Source organism: Peromyscus maniculatus, chromosome 20, assembly GCF_049852395.1.
Source record: "Peromyscus maniculatus bairdii isolate BWxNUB_F1_BW_parent chromosome 20, HU_Pman_BW_mat_3.1, whole genome shotgun sequence".
NCBI lineage: Eukaryota > Metazoa > Chordata > Mammalia > Rodentia > Cricetidae > Peromyscus > Peromyscus maniculatus.
The window spans coordinates 73,647,639-73,667,305 of NC_134871.1; the positions used below are offsets into that span (position 1 = coordinate 73,647,639).

Sequence of the window (19,667 nt, forward strand, 5' to 3'; positions counted from 1 at the left end):
AGAACCAGGAAAACCAACTGAGGTATATACCAAGATATTCCAGGGACCACAAGAACCTTTCACTGATTTTTTTTTTTAACAAAGGCCGACTATAGCTATAATGAAAACTGTGTCAGATAAAGAATTGAGACAAATATTAACTGAGTCCTTGGCATTTACAATGCTAATACAGGATGCAAAAAAAATAAAGGTCAGATCAACACTAACGGTGTTGAGTCTCTTAACTATAGTAATGAGGCTTGGATAGGAGAGGCAATTTCCAGAGGTAGAAGAAGGATCCAGGGTACCAAATGCTTTAAATGTGGTACACAAGGTCATATAAGTAAAAACTGTGCACAGGGTGCTCCTAAAAGTAATACTCCTAGAAATAACCCAAATAGGAGACCCCAACCTTCTGGATTATGTAGAAGATGTGGCAAAGGCTGACATTGGACCAATGAGTGCAGATTGATAATAGATATACAAGGCAACCATTTACTGGTGGAAATGCCTCAAGGGGCCTCTTGCAGACCCCAAATCAAATGCGGTCCAAATATTTCCAGCCACTGTGGAGGAAATTCCTCTCCAGGACAATTAAATAACAAAGTGTCTAAAGAGTGATACTGCGCCGGGTGGTGGTGGTGGCGGTGGCGGCGGCGGTGGCGGCGGCGGCGCACGCCTTTAATCCCAGCACTCGGGAGGCAGAGCCAGGCGGATCTCTGTGAGTTCGAGGCCAGCCTGGGCTACCAAGTGAGTTCCAGGAAAGGCGCAAAGCTACACAGAGAAACCCTGTCTCGGAAAACCAGAAAAAAAAAAAAAAAAAAAAAGAGTGATACTGCACTGGATGATAGAACAGCTCTGATAGATGAATCAAAAGTTCCAAAGAACACAATAAAATGAATATTTTGGCAGACTTCTGCTGTGGGATGGTCTGTATGTCAAATTGCTCTGATTGGTCAATAAATAAAACACTGATTGGCCAGTGGCTAGGCAGGAAGTATAGGCGGGACTAACAGAGAGGAGAAAAGAAAGAACAGGAAGGCGGAAGGGAGTCACTGCCAGCTGCTGCCATGACAAGTACCATGTGAAGATGCCGGTAAGCCATGAGCCACATGGCAAGGTATAGATTTATAGAAATGGATTAATTTAAGCTATAAGAACAGTTAGCAAGAAGCCTGCTAGGGCCATATGGTTTGTAAGCAATATAAGTCTCTGTGTTTACTTGGTTGGGTCTGAGTGGCTGTGGGACTGGCAGGTGACAGAGATTTGTCCTGACTGTGGGCAAGGCAGGAAAACTCTAGCTACAGACTTCCATAAATGAACAAAGACCAAAGCTTATAATTCTAATTAATGGCATTGTTCTGGAGGGCCTGGTAGACACAAGTGCAAACGTGACTATAATTACACCAAGATTATGGCATCTGAATTGGCCTTTTCAAAGGTAGATGTCCAATTTCTAGGGATTTGATTCCTATCTCAGATAAAACAGAGTTTGAGAATGGTTGAATTCATATGGCCAGAAGAACAGAGAGGAAGGCTGAAGCTATATGTGGCAAATGAAGCAGCAAATCTTTGGGGCTAAGATCTATTACAATAGTGGAATACCCAGATTAAAATCCTACAATCTCAGAAAGGGAATACAGACCAATGCATGTTTCTAGAAATAATATCACAACTTGCTTAAAGAAAAAAAACATCAACCATTCAGGCTATACATAAACACAGCACAACTGCTATTGAACTTTCAGAAGTACCAACAACCCTACTGTGGTGGTATTGTGTTCCCCAAAATATTGTGTACCTTAATAAACTTATCTGGGGTCAGAGAACAGAAAAGCCACTAGATACTTAGGATAGGCAGTGATAGCACACGCCTTTAATTCTAGCATTTCAGAGGTAGAAATCTCTCTGGATCTCTGTGAGTTCAAGGCCACACTGGAAACAGCCAAACATGGTGACACACACTTTTAATCCCAGAAAGCGAGCCTTTAATCCCAGGGAGTGATGGTAGAAAGCAGAAAGATATATATATAAGGTGTGAGGACCAGAAACTAGAAGCATTTGGCTGGTTAAGCATTTGGCCTGGTTAAGCTTTCAGGCTTTGGAGCAGCACAGTTCAGCTGAAAGCCATTCTGGATGAGGAGACAAGACCAGCTGAGAATCCGGCGAGGTGAGGTTAGCTGTGGCTTGTTCTGTACCTCTGATCTTCCAGTTTCACCCCAATACCTGGCTCACAGGTTTGATTTTATTAATAAGAACTTTTAAGATTCATGCTACACCCTACCTTTAAAACCTGTCTGGATTGGACAATGGCCTTTGACAAAAGAGAAGCTACAACTTTAGAACAGCTGGTTCAAGAGCAGTTAAATCCTCAACACATTGAAGAATCTACCAGCCCTAGGAATTCTCCTGTATGTTATTTTAAAAAGTCCAGTAATTGAAGAGTGCTGACCGATCTGAGAGCTATTAATAAAGTAATTCAGCCTATGGTCTCCCTACAGACTGGGATGCCCTTGCCCTCTCTGCTACCCAAAAAAATGGCCTATAATAGTTATTGACTTAAAAGACTGTTTCTTTACCATACCTTTCAAGAAAATAATAGAGAAAAATTTGCCCTCACAGTACCTAATTATAACAATTCCCAGCCAGTCAAGAGATATCAATTGAAGGTCCTCCCACAGGGAATGTTAAACAGCCCTACCCTGTGCCAATATTTTGTTCAAAAACCATTGGAGATAATTTGTGTGACATTTCCACAATTCATAATTTATCATTATATGGAAGATACCTTATTAGCTGATCCAAAGTTAGGTACATTAGAAAGCATGTTTGAAGAAGTAAAAAAAGTTTTGTCTCTCTGGGGACAACAAATTGCTCCTGAAAAAATACAAAGAGGAGATTCTATTAATTACTTAGGATATAAGATAGAGCTACAAAAAATTAGATCCCAAAAGATACAACTAAGGAGAGACTCTTAATGGTTTTCAAATATTGTTAGGAAACATTTCCAAATTACTGGGTATTATGGGAATACCCAAAGATGGACTACAAAATTTGGCTAATACTCTAGAAGGGGACAAAGAATTAAATAGTCCAAGAGAATTATCAGCCAAAGCTGAGAAGGAATTAGCTCTAGTAGGGAAGACAATTCGAGAAGCACATGGGGATTGTGTGAATCCAGAACTTAAATGCATTCTTGTCATACTTCCCTCCAGACATTTCCCCACAGGTATTTTGATGAAGAGGGAAGATATTATATTGGAATGGATATTCCTACCACATAAACCAAATAAGAAATTAAAGACTTACATAGAAAAGATCTCTGATTTGATTCAAAAAGGTAAATTAAGACTTCGCCAGTTGACAGGAATGGACCCAGCAGAAATTGTAGCACCTTTAACTAATGAGGAAATTTCCTCACTTTGGAAAGATAATGAATACTGGCAGAGAGCCTGCAGTGACTACTTGGGAGAGATTAACAACTGTTATTCCAAAAGCAAGAGAATAGAATTCATAAAGATAACTGAATGGGCTTTCCTCACATTGTATGACAAAAGTCAATTACTGGAGTCCTCACATTCTATACATCATGATGCAAATAAATCAGGGAAAGCAAGATACAAATCAAGAGACCTAAGTAAAGTGGTTCAAAGTCCATACATCTCTGTACAAAAAGCATAACTGCATGCCATTCTTATGGTACTGATGGACTTCACAGAACCCTTCAATATAGTTACTGACTCTCAATATGCAGAAAGTTGTTTTAAATACTGAAAATGCTAAATTTATTCCTGATAATACAGAATTAACTTCATTATTCATACAATTGCAGGAAATCATCAGAAATAGGGAACATCCTATTTATATATAGCACATATCAGATCCCATATGGATTTGCCAAGACCTCTAGCACAAGGTAACAATGCGATTGATCAGTTACTAATAGGTAACATGCTAAAAGCCTCAGAATTTCATAAAAAACACCATGTAAATAGCAAAGGTTTGAAGAAGGATTTCTCTATCACTTGGCAACAGAAATATATCATAAGAACTCAGCTGGTTATGGCAAAGTCACTACCTGGAGGAATCAGGGAATTCCTCCAGAGGAAGCCAAATCCCAAGGAGTTTTTGGTGTTTATTGGCTTGTTATATATCAGCTATATTCTGTTATGAAAATCATGTGTGCCTTCATAGTTTTCCCAATTGACTTTCCCCTAAGAAGGGCTAACAGTGTGGACTGATCACTCTCTGGACATACACATTCCAGGTATTTGGAGAACAGCCTCAGGAAAGGCTTTCTCTGGAATCAGATTACCTCCCTTAGCCACTTTCAAGGACTACAGGAAACAACACCCAGGTGGGTGCCCAACTTCCAAGGACTAACAGTGATAGCAGCCCACCTGCAAGTCTCCTGACTTAAATTCCACAAAGAGACACCACCCAGGTGGGCGCCCAACCTTCAAGGACTAACAGTGATAGCAGCCCACGTACAAGTCTCCTGACTTAAAGTAAATTCCACAAGGGGACACTGCCTAGGTCAGGTGGACATTAAGTAATAGCTTCATACAATTTAGCTCAGGCCCTTCTTTCTTACAGCCTTACTAACTTTAGACCTCTAACTCCTTACCTAACCACTTCTAGGAATATTTAGATTTTTAACATTCTTTACCAAACACATTTTAGACTGTAGTTGTGCATATAAGATCCCTCTTAGATATTACCCGAATTTAGCCTTTAGTCAATTCATTAGTCACTTCCCCTTTGGGTTGCAAATGGTAATTAACAACTATTGCCCCTCATTATGATCACCCCTCCATTTGATCCTCATAGCGGACAATCACTGCCTAAGGAAGTTTAGGCTGGGTGTCCTGGATTTTGGGGGGATATATAACTGTAAAGCAAGGGACGAAGGGCAAATTAAAGCGAATGGACCAAAGAACTCTGTGTGTGTAGATTGATTTGCTGACCTTAAGAATAGATTCTCAGCTGGTTGATAGATTCTTCCCCAGACCCTGGAAAGGAGACTATTAGGGGCTGGACACCAATAGTTCCCAATAGTCCTACTTGTTCCATCTATAACCAAACTCCATTACCTGCAGGGAGCAATCCAAAAGGTATACAAAGATGAAATTTGGCAGATAGATGTGTTTCATTTTGCAGAATTTTGGAAGATTAAAGTGTAGCGTGAATCTTAAAAGTTCTTATTAATAAAATCAAACCTGAGGCCAGTTATTGGGGTCCATGCTGGTAGATCAGAGAGACAGAACAAGCCACAGCTATCTCACCTCGCTGGATCCTCAGCTGGTCTTGTCTCCTCAGATTGGAGGCCTCTGAGTCCTCATCCGGAATGGGTCTCAGCTGAATTACTGCTCAAACGCCTGAATGCTTAACCAGCCAAATGCTGCTAGTTTCTGGTCCTCACTCCTTATATATCTTTCTGCTTTCTACCACCACTCTCTGGGATTAAAGTCTGGCTTTCTGGGATTAAAGGTGTGTGTCACCATGCTTGGCTGTTTCCAATGTGGACTTGAACTCACAGAGATCCAGAGGGATTTCTATCTCTGGAATGCTAGGATTAAAGGTGTAAGTGCCACCATTTTCTAGCCTTTGTATTTAGTGGCTGTCTGTTCTCTGACCCCAGATAAATTTATTAGAGTACACAATATTTTGGGGAACACAATACCACCACATTAAAGTATGTACACCATATCATTGACACCTATTCAGGATTTAAGTGGATAACTCCTATGAGCTCTGAAAAGGCTGATTCTGTGATTACACACCTATTAGAAGTTATAGCCATCATGGGAATACATGTACAAATTAAGACAAACAATTCCCCAGCATACGTTTCTAATAAAAAGAGACAGTTTTTTGCTTATTACAATATAAAGCATGTTACAGGTATAGCACACAATCCCACAGGCCAAGCAGTCATAGAAAGATCCAGTAGAACTTTAAAGGACATGCTAAATAAATAGCAACAGGTAACAATGACTCCTAGAAATAGATTGCATAATGCTTTATTAACCTTGTATTTTCTCAATTCTGATGAGAAAGGAACAACAGCTGTGGAGAGACATTGGACTACAGACAAAATTGCTGAGCTAAATCAACCAGTTTATTTCAAAGATGTGTTGACCTTGAAATGGAAACCAGGATACATCCTACATTGGGGAAGGGATTTTGCTTTTATTTCTATAGGAGAAGAAAAGCTATGGATACCAACAAAATTAATAAAAATTCAATTTGAGAAGGAGAAACCCCCTGATGAGGAGGAAGTAAAAGCTTGTCCATTGATGTGACATCTCTACAAGTTGTAAGAAAATTTTAACAAACAAGGGTTGGGGCAGGATTCTGTTTTTGTCTTTACAGGATAATAGAAATACTCATCTTTCAGAAATTGTAAGGTTTTTGATATCCAGACATCTACAGCAGAAAGAAAGAATCTATTGGTACCAATCTACACAGGGTACTATCTCACTGCCTAACATCTATATCTCTTTAACTCTAAAAAATATAGTTCCAATTCAATTATATATTAATATGGCTTTGGAGTTGGAATTTGGTTCCCTCCTTCTATAAATCCAAGCATATTGCTAAAAGAAAAGGTTAAGAGATTCTGTCTCATCTCAGAAGAACCATCTGGTGTGGGAAAGAAGAAAACTAATAAAAAGGGACCTTTGTCATCAAGGTTCTATTTCTCTCCATGCTTATTCTTGATTTCTCAGAATTCTTTCTTACATGTCATGTCATCTTTAAATCCAAACTTTCCATTTTGATATTAATAATGTTCAAGTTTTCCACAGCAAAAGAATAAGTCTTTTCCAAGAACAATCTCTGAAGTCTCCAGAAGGAAAATGGGGCCCCACAACAATAACTCTACCCAGTCCAGAATGATGCCATGGTAGTCACAAACATTACTCAGTGATCAACCTTGGACTGAAAACTCTCCAAGATAATCCATAAGAAGATGGTCCATCATACTACATTTCTAGCCAGAATCTCAGACAACCATACCCATTACACTGAGACTGGCTGCAGAATCTACAGTTAGTCCAACTAAGACTAAACTATCTAAGTTTTCTTACAGTACTTCACAGAGATACTATCACCCCCTGAAGAGCAGGAAGCAATTATAAGAAAATGATGCCCCTTTTCCCTAAGGGTTTCATGTTTCTCAGGGTTATGGATACTAGTTATAGGATTGGGGGGGTAAAAGAAAACATTGGACTCAGTATTCCCCTTAAGAAAAGAAAAAAAGGGGAATGGATAGGTATAGGATATTAAGGTAGATTATTGTATATACTAATAAACTAATTTAGTAAAATACCAACCTTAGATAAATTAGATAAATTGCACTGTTATGGATTCTTGTATATTGATACAAATGTAAACTACTTTTATATTCTTATTCCAGATAATTTGTATATTGATACAAATATAGAACCATATTTGTTGTATTGTATATATATTTATACTCTTATTTGAAATGTTTGTATATTTGTATATTTACAGTGTTTGATACATATGTAAAATTATATTTGTCATACTGTATGTATGTTCTACCTCTGTTTAGGATTTTTGGTATATGGATACATATTTAAGATTATTGCCATATTGCATTTGCACTATACATTCCTACCTCTGCTTTAGCTATTTTGTATATTGTCACAATTTTGAAGTCAATGTCCTTTTACTGTACATTTGCTTACAGACTGTTTACCTAGTTCATGTGAAGCCTCAGTCTTAGGTCATCTAGGTAGGTAAGACTTACAGATCTATAGTCACCTATGCTTGTCATCTCTATAGTTATGTTAGGTTCTTCAGACTTACATAAACATATGTTTGATGTATAGGTAATTTTCAAACACTTCATAGACCTAGGGAATATGGCATTTAAATGTTTTGATAACTTAGAATTCTGTTGACATGAGACACAATTGCTCCTGGCAGCACTGATCTGATCCCAAGAGAATGTTGGGCTTCTGAGACATTTCCATTTAGAAATTTGTCTTCATCTTGGCACAAAATGGCCTACTGGACAAAGAACTACCCTTGCCTCAACTGCTGACAGTAAAATGGTCTGACAGATACTCTAGGCTTGTAGCCAATTTGAATGCAGCAACAATGCTGAGAAACTTTGGGTGCCTGTCCAGGCTGCCAGCTGTCTCTGTCTACTCTCGCAAGACTCCCAAAAGTTGCTTGCATCCTTCTCCCATTTCTCAGGTATTATTATATTCCTTCTCAGGTCTTTGATGGGATTAAAGACTAACAGTTATAGTTACAGTCTTCTTGTATCTTAGCTAGAACATATTAAGTATTAGATTCAGGTTCCTCAGGATAGGATACCTTTTGGAATGATGTCTGTAATGTGCCATTTACCTATGCTCCAGACTTCTCTGGATTTTAGTATTTTAGTATGTGTCTCTTGTTTGATGTTGTTTTTGTTGGTTGTAGTCCCATCTTGTCTAGGTCATTATCCCTTATTCCTCCTGGACAATATTTGATAATCATTCCTATTATATATAGTTTTGTATTAGGTTAAAACTTCCTTATTTAGACAAAAGGGGAAGTTGTAGTGGGTAGCTGTTCCAGCTTTGACCTTAAAGCACTGCCCCTAGTGAGGCAGCCAGTAACTGCCATGCCTACCTATGACCTGCCCCTGGGGCATGACTGAGACAGGAACCCTTAAGACCTGAGACCTGTACATGCTGGCCCTCTTGACACCTTGTGATCTTGGATGCTGGATGGCAGACCAAGTCAAAGTTCTCTAGAGAACTATGCCAGACTGCACCTCACTTCTCCTGGATCCTGTAACCAACCTCTTTCCTGGCTGTAAGTTACCCTGAAATAAACCTCCTTTTAACTACCAGATAAACTACATGGAGCTGTCCTTGTTAAATCTCCACTTTAGTAGTCTATGAAACAAAACCTGTAATTGGTGATGTAGCAATGCCCACTCATTAGCTGAGAGAGAGGGATGCTTGATGTCACACATTAAACTCGTTTGGTGCTCAAAACAAAAGGGTAAATGAATCTTGTCATTTTGTCTCATTTACTCATCATCACTGAGGGATCCCATGTGATGCTAGTGTTTTACAAGTTCAGCTAAAACCCAGAATTCATTTTCTACCTTGATTACCAAGCTCAGTCCTAAGACCTCCAAAATCTAGTTCCTTGTGTCAAGCCTGTAGCTAGATTCAGGAGCTTATTTCATCACTGTCACCTCTAATTCACTGCAGATAAGAAAAAAATAATTCACAAGAATTTGGAGGAATGAAACTAAACACTTAAACCAAGGAAGTGTTTGGTTAGTATATTAATATGCCTATTATCTCTGTCTTATTTAAAGAACATAAAAGAATCTTTCAGATAAAATTATAGAAAGACCAAGTATTAAAAAGAGCTCAAGGAAGTATCAGATAATAGTTTGCATTTTCAATGAATTACCTAAACAATATAAAATCATCACCAGTCCACACATGAAAAAACAAAACCTTTTTGGTGCTGCTCATAACTATTATTTATTTGATAGATGATAAGAGTTAGGGATGAGGGAGAGAGAGTAGTCAGGGTAGATAGTCGGAGGAATTCAAATCAAGGATGCTCTAGTCTGGTCCAGAAATATCAAAAGTAGAAGATACAAACTCATCCCAGGATAGGTATTTTACTTTTAATTTTTTCAAAAAGATGACCTAAACCTATAATAGAGAGAAAAAATAAGTTATTTTGAGACTTCGTATTTTTGTTTTAACCCGAGGGGAGACTACTAACACTGCTAAGTTCAACAGAAGTAAAAGAAACATGAAATTTTTGTTTCTCAAAGGTAAAACTCACAGATGTAGTGGCAGAGGCCTGAAATTCCAAACCTCAGATATTAGAGGCAGGAAGGTGAAGAATTCATGGGTAGTCTGGGCTATATAGTGAGGTACTGTCTCAAGTAAATAAGCCAACCAACTTTCATTTCCCATCCAAAATATTGGATTATGTAGCATAGGATGGAGTCATTAGCTGGATATTTTACGGAGTTCAAAAGGAGGGTGATTAGCATTAATTTTTATTCTATTAATACACAAAGCAATCCAGCTTCTTTGATGAGGAAATTATGGCCATACACTCACTCAGCATCTGCCCAGTACAGATCAATGAACAAGATATCAAACAACAGCCTTGATATGACAGAAGAGAAGCAAATCTTGGAGAAGATTCCTCAGCACCTCATCCTCTCAGAGAAAAGCTGCTCATTGGAAGCTCCTCATTATTTCATTTTACAATGTTTATTTTCTAGGACAATTTCTTAGAGATTTGAACCACATTAGATATCTGAATTTTATAAATATTAATTTTACAAATATAAAATAAAATAATTGGTATTACTTTAAAGTTGAAGGGCTAGGGAAAACCCCCAAATAGAAAAATGCCCTCATCCTGAAAGAATTTTTAAACTCCTAGAAATCTTCTGATTTATGCTACAATAGTCATCTATGGAAGACCTCATCACAAAGTCCTTTTCTATTTCTATTTTTATAATAGCCTGCAAAGAAAATATAACTTTTATTTAAGAAAAAGTTATGTACAGTTACCATACTACATAGAGACACTTTACACTTTCAATATTTTCTGCTTAAATACATTTCCTCTAATGAATCCTACTACTCCAAGAGTGATGTAGTTAAAACTGATAAAATCTCAGTTTAAATTGATAAAACAGATAAAGTTGATAGATTTGTCAACCTGAATTTTCTGGCACTTACATATAGATATAGCAATGACTTTAGAAAAGAGGAATGAAACAAAGCTCTCTCTTTCTCCCTCTCTTTTTCCTCCCCCATGTATTCCCTAAAGTACAGCTCACTCTGACCATGGGGAACCTAAGGAATCTAAGAGTCACATAAAGAAAAAAATTTGGTGAAATGTTTCTTACTGAGTTTTTCTTTGATTTTGTCTTTGATATCTTTTACGGGCTCTTTTTCACTCTCTTCTTCTTCGTTTGCCTCATTATCTTCCTCTTCTCCTTCTTCTTCCTGGGTTTCTTCGGAGCCCTCTTCAGCATTCTCACCCTCTTCCTGGGCTACATCACCAGACTCATTATTTTCCTCGGGATCAGTAGAATCACTGTCAGGATTAGCTTCTGTCTCAGATTCAGTGTCTCCAGTTGCATCAGCTGTGTTATCTGCAGAAGCAGCTAAAATTAAAAGGAAAAGCTCCAGGTGAGGCACTGACTCTTCTTTAGAATGATATCGGTCCCAACCAGGATTGCGCATCCATTCCTTATCCTCAGTTCATTAACTCTGTCATATATTTAGTCTATCATATATGTTCTTGCTTCATCTTTCATGACCTCATAACTTCCCTGGGCAATGACACTGACCCAAGATATGAGCAAGTACTTTGTGACAGGAAAGGGCCCCAAAATTAAAACCAAGCTAGTCAGACACTATTACCCAAAATCTATATAGAGCCCCCCACCCCAAGCAACAGCCTCCAGTGTCAGTTCCAAGAAGGGAACAAATATCATTCTGAGACTAACATGGCTATACCATTGCACATGCAAAGCACAGACCCTGGTTTCAGCCTCAACCCACCGCAGCATATGTTCCCATGCCCTTACTCCACAGCACTTTCAGAAATTTGTTGTTTGTTCCAGTGGCAATTGATTTCTTTTCTACACATGAGCTATATATTCAGTCCTTCAACTTTTATAATAAGGAATGCAGTTTTCTGCGAATTTTACTAAAATTTTCTCATAACTCAGAATATCCACATGACATTGACTTCCATGAGGCTATGAAGGGAAAATGGAAAATGTAGGAAGGTAATGAAGGGTACTTAGACTCAGGCTCACCAGCATCAGAACTGTCAGTGCTGCTTGTGTCTGCGTCCTCTGAAAGAAAAGAAGCAAAATAAGACAGAAGAACTTAAGCAACATTTTGATGGGATGGAGAATGTGAACACTATTATAGACATTCACAGCTGGAAAGCCTTAGTCCTGAACAGACACATTGAGGGCAGCACATGCATAGATAAGAGAGAAAACCTTTGAAATCTAAACGTGTGGTCAGTTTTGCTTCCCTGAAGTAAATCTTCAATCACCTTCTCAAATGTAATTTATTGACACTAACAATGCACTTGAGTGCCATGTATAGAATAAAGACTGGACTGAATTAGGAATCCCAGTGAAGTCAACTTACCTACAATGACATGTCAAAATGGAGATGGGTGCCAGTAAGATGACTTAGTGGATAAAAGCCTTTCTCTTACAAGTTGGATGACATGAGTTAAATTCCATAGTTGAAGGAGAGAATGGATTCCTGAGATTTGTCTCTAACTTCCTCACAGGCACCATGATATGTTTGAGATCCTGACATCATCATCATCATCATCATCTCTCTCTCTCTCTCTCTCTCTCTCTCTCTCTCTCTCTCTCTCTCTCTCTCTCCTCTCTCTCCTCTCTCTCTTTCTCTCTCTCTCTCACACACACACCACTATACACACAGTAGTAATAATAATTATAATGATAATAATAATATTAATAAATGAAAACTGTTTAAGTTTAAAAATTGAAGGTAGAACCAAGTACTAGACAGGACAGGAAGTAGCAGAATATAGGAATCCATAAATTCATGTCTCACAGAGTAAGTATCTATGTAGTGTAGGCCCCATTTTAAGTTAAGTAAGAATCTTTACTTACGGCAAGAGACCAGGATAGTGGAGACACCAAGCAACACAAGGAGTACCAGGAGCTTCATGGTGACTAGTAGAAGAGCAGGAAACACACAAGATCAAGCTCCTACACTAGGAGAAAAGGAAGACTGTTGATTCCAGGGTTTCATGTCATGGGATTATATGTATAGAGCGCACCAATCAGAAGCTGCCACAACCTGGTAAGTGAGTAACAGGAAAGGATGGGAAGCAGAACAAATGAGAATCAACCACACAGCCAGAGGCCATTTAGAAAGGTCATGACTTCAAATCCTTGATTCTGACAATATAGGTGTCCAGTCAGTCTGTTCCCTGATAAGTAACTTCTGGCTTTCTCTTGTTTGAGACATTGAGCTTCCATACTTTTAGATTCTTCCAACAAGTTGGAGATGTCCATGCAGTTGTCTGTACTGCTCCCTTCAAAACAGCAGACGTTAGAAACTTACAGAATCTTTAGCTTTATGTCTCCTTCAAGGGAGTAATTGTGGTAGAGCAGCTGAATCCAAGTGTTATCCAGAGTCAGGCAGGCTGTACAGTCTTCAAATCATGGTGTTCCCACTGAATATTCAGTGAGTATCATATGATCACACAGGGAGTGTGAGCCCAACACTTGATTTCAGCAATTCTTGTAAAACATTAAAAAATCTAAGAGCAAAAGGACAGGAAAACAAATTAGCATATTTAATGACTGTTTCCACGGAGTCAGTTCATTCATTCATCTTTCTTTCCTTCTCTTTCTTTATTTTCCTTCCTTCCTTCCTTCCTTCCTTCCTTCCTTCCTTCCTTTTTCTTTCCTCCTCCATCCTTCCTTCTTTCATCCCTCCTTTCCTCCCTCTCTCCCCCTCTCTTTCTTTCCTTTTTTCAATTTGTTTTGTCTTTAACATGGGATTTCTCATAGCCAAAGCTAGTTTTGAGTGCCAGATTATCCTACCTCTGTTTCTTAATGTTGAGATTAAAGGTGTTTATCACCATACCCAGACTTAAAATTATGTCTAGGCACTAAGAAAATTGTAGAAAATGAAGCACAAAAATATTCTAAGCTAGACATACTTTAAAACAATAATAACAACAGCAAAAATCCAAAAGCCAAACCAAATCAAAACAAAACAAAAAAAAAAACCCAAAAAACTAGTACATTGGAAAAAAAGAAACAAATAATGAAAGGATAAAAAAATCAATGTGGCAAATATGAAGGAAAATATTTCATCAGAAATATGTGTACAACATTAAAGGATGGAAAGGACTATGTGAGGGGAGGAAAAGATCTAGGAGGGAAGGAGGAAAATAGAGGACCAGGGAATCTATGTGTTATGAGAGTGTATGTGGGGACCATGTGGGAGAAGGGAAGGCATCATCAAGGGGGTCAGAGAACAGTGGAGGATGTGAAAAAAAGGACAAAGTACAGGACTTCTGAGTACGGTAGCAGTTTAGGAAGCCCAAAGTGTGTTCTATGAAAGAAAATAGTATTATGAGCAATAGTTTTTATTCCTACAGGAGGTTGAAGAGAATAAGAATCTGCAAAGAAACAGGAAAGGAAGTAACCCATGCCCAGCTGCACCATGAACCTTGGGTTAATGTCTATGAAAACTGCCGAAGAGCTTCAGTTCCTCTCCTTCCTCCCGTTTCCCACCTCATACCACTCAGCAGCACACAAACGCTACAGGAACCAGGTGGAGAGAGTTGGAACAGGCTGTGGATTCATGACCACAGCTGGAATCACCGAGGGCAGGGAGAAGCAAGATGAGAAGATGAAGGCTGAAGTGCAAATGTGCAGTCTGAAGCTGTGACCCACCATTTCTCTAGTTCTGCTTCTCTCTGAAGAGCACTGCTCCCTTCTGCCATTGTTTTTTCCATCTGGCTTAGTTCAATTAATATAATATAGTCTAGCTATTTCTGTCGGCGCAGATAATACAATTTTGTTCTTTTTATGGTGAAATAATATTCCATCATGTATATTTTCTTTATCTACTTATCTGTTAATTGATTTTGGATTGTCTATCTATCTTAGCTATTATGAACAGAGCTCCCACAATAATAAGAGTGCAGGTTATCTCTGATTCACAGATTTAATTTCTTTTGGATATGAGTGTTGCAGTAGTTTGATAGCTGGTTAATGTGGTATTTGTATTTTTAGTTTTTTTGAAAATCCTTTAGACTGTATTCTATCATGGTTATACTAACTTGTGTTTTTATTGTGTATTATGGTCCATTTTTTCCCTGTACATCCTTGCCATAATTTGGTAATTTTCTCTGTGATATTACCCATTTTGAGATGGGATTATATCTCACTGTGGTTTTGACTTCTATTTCCAGCTAGGGATATTGGTTATATTTTAATAGTGTTGACCACTGGTATATCATCTTTTGAATATGCCTATTCAGATCATTTACTAATTTTTAATAATATTATTTTATTATTATTGATTTTCCAATTCCTTTTATAGTCTCTATGTTACTCTTTTGTGAGATAGTTTTAAAATACTAGTGGGGCAGTGGTGGCACACACCTTTAATCCCAGTATTCAGGAGGCAGAGGCAGGTGGATGTCTGTGAGTTCAAGGCCAGTTTGGTCTACAGAGGGAGTTCCAGGACAGCCAGGACTACACAGAGAAACACTGTTTCAAAAAACAAAAAACAAAAAAACCAGAACAAAACAAAAGTATTTTCTCCTGTTCTGAAGCAAGTGGGAAGGCACTCTGCTTGATTTCTCTGCTGGGCGGAAGCTTCTCCATGTTATGTAATTTTCTTCATGTCCTGACTGTCAAGCTTCAGTCTAGCCACATACTGCACTCCTACATTTCTTGCATCTTTTGTCCCAAATCTTGTCCAAAAGCCTGTGTTAGGTATTGGTTTAATTTCTCATAAACATCAAAGAACTTTTATTTGCTTTGAGACATTAAAAACTGAGCAAATGCATATGTTACTAGGGCAAGTTACTCTTTAGAGTTAAATATTGTTTTAAAAATTATTTTATTTTATTTATTAGTGGTGTGTGTGTGTGTGTATTAGAAAACAACTTGCAGAATTCAGGACTCTCTTACTCTACTACGTGGATCCTAGGGATTAAACTCTTGTTGTCAGGCTTTTGTAGAAAGCATGTTTACCCTCTGAGCCATCTCACTAGACCAGAGTCAATCATTTTCAACATGTGAAATATAAATTTTTGATATGAAATATGTTGTCATTTTTATAATCTATCTTTGGATAATGTTCACAAGATGATAAAAGTTATATTAGCATTTATTACAAAGTCACAAATATATCAACATATCAGCAGTTGATATTGCTATTCTTTTAAAAATATATCTTCATTTTTATTTTTAAAAATTATGTGTTTGACATGTGTGTGCAGATGCCTGCATAGGACAGAAGGGGATGTCAGATTCTGGAGCTTGATTTCTGTGAGCCTCTGACTTGATTACTGGATCTGAACTCCAGTCCTCTGTATGAGAAGTATACTATCTTAACCATTAACTCATCTTTCTAGCACTGAAATTGTTACTCTTAAAAAATAAAAAACAACCAACCAACCAACCAAACAAACAAACAAACAAACAAACATAAAACATTACTAATAATGTTTATTCTTCAGACTATTGGTTTAATAGAATAGTATTAAGTTCAATTTATCTTATTAAAAACAGTTTAGAAATAAAACCTAAAAAATAATGTACTATGTGAAACCCTATTATGATAACTAAACATATTTTCTCTGTAGCATGAGTTTGGAGGTCAGAGCTGAGTTCCTGACTTACAGCAGCATGCATGGGGGACAGCTGGCACACATCTTTACCTCCAGAATGAACACGGAAACAGGATTTGGAAAGGCAGATCAATATGTTTTGAGAACATTCTTAATGAAGAGATGACAACAGAACCCTGGCATGGTTCATGAGGAAATCTTCAAGTCACTGAGTTTGCCAGTCAAGACAAATTAAGTTTGGCTAAGGTCAAGCAAACTCTGCCCTCAGATCAGGAGTCATAATTCTGATAGTCTCTGCATGTTGAAGAGAAATTTATTTCTAAGAAAGACATTCTGCTATGATCAGCTTAACCACTGATCTCATCTCATTGTTCCAATGTATAGAAACAATGATTGTTACTACCTTTCTGCCTTTGCTTGGGTGGGAGAGCAAGGCCTTTGTTAGATCAGCTCAGTAGCTGACAACCCAGGAGACCCACCTCCTGCTAGGCAAAGCAAACAGCAGACAGCTCAGGCTGAAACACAACAAATTAGATTGAAACACTCTACCCACTCATTTCCTGTATTTATTAGAAAAACTCATATATCTACTATTTATTAATTTGTAGATGAATAGTTGACACTTTGGTGAACAGTCTATTGACTATTGAGTCTATTGAGTACCCCCGCCCCATCAGCACTGTAGGCAACAAGGCTAAGAAAATACATTTCACTTTTATGAACAAGAAGATTGTTTTTTCATTACCCATTTCTCTTGTTTCTTCCATAATTCAGGAGAAATGGATACCTACAGATATTTCCTGGGGTCAGAGACTTGCATGGCCTCTGTGGAGGGCTTTTATAGTGATGGTACTGGTGGCCTTCATACAAAACCACTCAGACTGAAATCCTGAGCATTTCAACAACTGTGTGCAGTTGAAATATTTAGTGCTTGCTTAGGATTGTAAGTACTTTCTGAAAACTGGTCCTGGCCAGTGTTTGTGCTGTAGGTGTATTCTGGAGCTATAGTACCTGTGCTTGCTAAATAGATCCTCTGGCTGAACCCAACTCTTTTCGAGAAGTATCCTGTCTGATTGTGAGTAGTGCAGCTTCTATGGTTTCCATGTGACTCATTTTGAAAACAAGTTATGCTTCTATGGTATCAAATATGTTAATGAATAATTAATTATTCTAAGAAAATGAGTTTATATTCTTTCCATTGCCCACAGAAGACATGTTCTTGGGATTTATACCTGTCTGGACTTCGAGTGTTTCAAATTGTACTGTATATCCTGAAACAATTGACAAGTTGGTATCTATTTTAGGGAAACAGTGGCATGTAAGCTTCTGCTTTCTCCTCTGGAGCCTGTGGTTATTGACTCTGAAAGCCAAAATGGATACTCTTCTCCCCTCTTTTTGAAAAATCAACTTAGATTATTTTTTTAAATTTTGTGTGTATGAGTGTTTTGCCTGCATGAATGCCTGCACCATATGTGTACAATGCCCTTGGAGACCAGAAGAAGGTGTCTGACCTTCTGGAACTGGAGTTATAGATAGTTAGCCACTGTGTGGGTGCTGGGAGCAGGACCCAGTCTTCTGGAAGAGCAGCCAGTGCTCTTAAATGCTGATCCATTTCTTCATTCCATTTCTTTTTCTTTTCTTTGAAAATACCCATGCTTGGCTTTGTGGGATGGGTGAGCCTAAAATTACAGCTACCCAGTCTTCCTAGCAATCTCCAGACTTGAAGACAGCCCGATTCCATTGTCTCCTTGTATCTTTATGACACATTATTCCAATTGGCTTAGTTGGCATGTTTTGATTATACTCAGAGCACTACTTTGCTTTTTATTGCTGTGATAAGACACCATGATCCAAAGCAACTTGGGGTGAGAGAGGGCTTATATCATCTCACATCTTGCAGTTTATCATGAAGGGGAGTCAGGGCAGGAACTCAGGGCTTGAACCTGGAGAAGGACCTGAAGCAGAGGCCAGGGAGGAGCACTGCCTACTGGCTTACTCTTCACAGCCAGCTCACCCTACTTTTTTTTTTTAATATAAACCCAGGACCACTTGCCCAGGAGTGGCACTATTAACAATGGGTTAGGCCCTCATCTATTAAAAAATGTCCCACAGACATGCCTGCAGGCCAGTCTGAAGTTAGCATTTTATAAATTGAAGTTCCCTTTTCCCATATGACCCTGGCTTATGTCAGGTTGACAAAAAGTCTAAATAGCTCACTCATAAATAGTGGTGGTTTCTGGTGACTTGTTTCTTTGGAAGTGGCTGGGTCCCTACGTTCCGTGATAAGTGAATGGTCTGCAGTGATTGGTGACTGTGTTTTGCTGGGGCTGTCTGACAACTTGATTAAGAATGTCTGGCAGAGGCTTAGGTTCCAGTTCATCTAAAGATGGATTTGGTCTTCACAGCTGCAGCTGGTCACTTAAAGTCAGTTTTGAGCCCTGATGGTGTGAGGACACCTGGCCAATTTGAAAATATGGCTGGTTCAATGCCTGGATACTGTCAGTTATTTCTTTGTACCCCAATTAAATATTTCTGCCCTAAGCTGTATAGCCTGGCATTAATTATATTCTTATTTATCTATTTTTGGAGGGGTCATGTGTGTGCCACAGTGTGCATGTAGAGGTCCTAGGTCAACTTGCAGGAGTCAGTCTCTCTCTTTTCACTATGTGGGTCCTGAGGATCAAACTTAAATTCTCAGCCTTGATGCCAAACACCTTTACCTGTTGAGTCATCTCATTGGTCTATACAATGAAGTTCTTTACAAAACCTTAGGTACACGATGTGGTCTGTTAGATACATAGTCAATATGTGGTAGTGTGATCTTAGTTCTTTTGTAAGTCCCAAATCATAAATTTTTACGTTTTCCAGTTTCATATTCCTATGAGAAAAGCCATGTTAACTTATAAAGGCTGGCCCAGGCAATATTTTACACATAGTATTTCTAATGACTGACCCAGGAAATAGTTTGTTTCTGTGTTTCCCCAACTGATAGAGATTTTTTTTCACATATTCAAATAAAAAGAAAAGATTGTCATTTTTCTCACCATGTTAATAATATTAACATGATTAATTTTCTTCAGAGACCTAACATCTGTCACACTTTTTCCAAGAATAGAACTTTCTCTTTATCTCCTGTCTAGCCAACAACTCCCTAGAATCATTGATATTGCACATATTATACTCTAGTAGTCAGTCATTCCCCATCTGTATCATAGTTTTGTGTAGGTTCATCTTGTAAAGGCAGTGCTGCAGTTGCTAGTTGAAATGAATTCTTTCTTCTA

The 19,667-nt window shown here is 38.2% G+C and overlaps 1 protein-coding gene across 1 annotated transcript; it reads right to left on the minus strand.

Moving 5' to 3' along the window:
* Positions 1-9,489: 9,489 nt before the first annotated feature.
* LOC143269702 (uncharacterized) lies at positions 9,490-12,844 on the minus strand. Its single transcript, XM_076555711.1, has 4 exons — positions 12,674-12,844; positions 11,828-11,866; positions 10,907-11,167; positions 9,490-9,683 (listed from the first exon to the last, which is right to left on the minus strand). Exons 1-4 carry the CDS (start codon positions 12,729-12,731, stop codon positions 9,631-9,633), a joined length of 411 nt encoding a protein of 136 aa, XP_076411826.1. The 5' UTR covers positions 12,732-12,844; the 3' UTR covers positions 9,490-9,630.
* Positions 12,845-19,667: the final 6,823 nt, after the last annotated feature.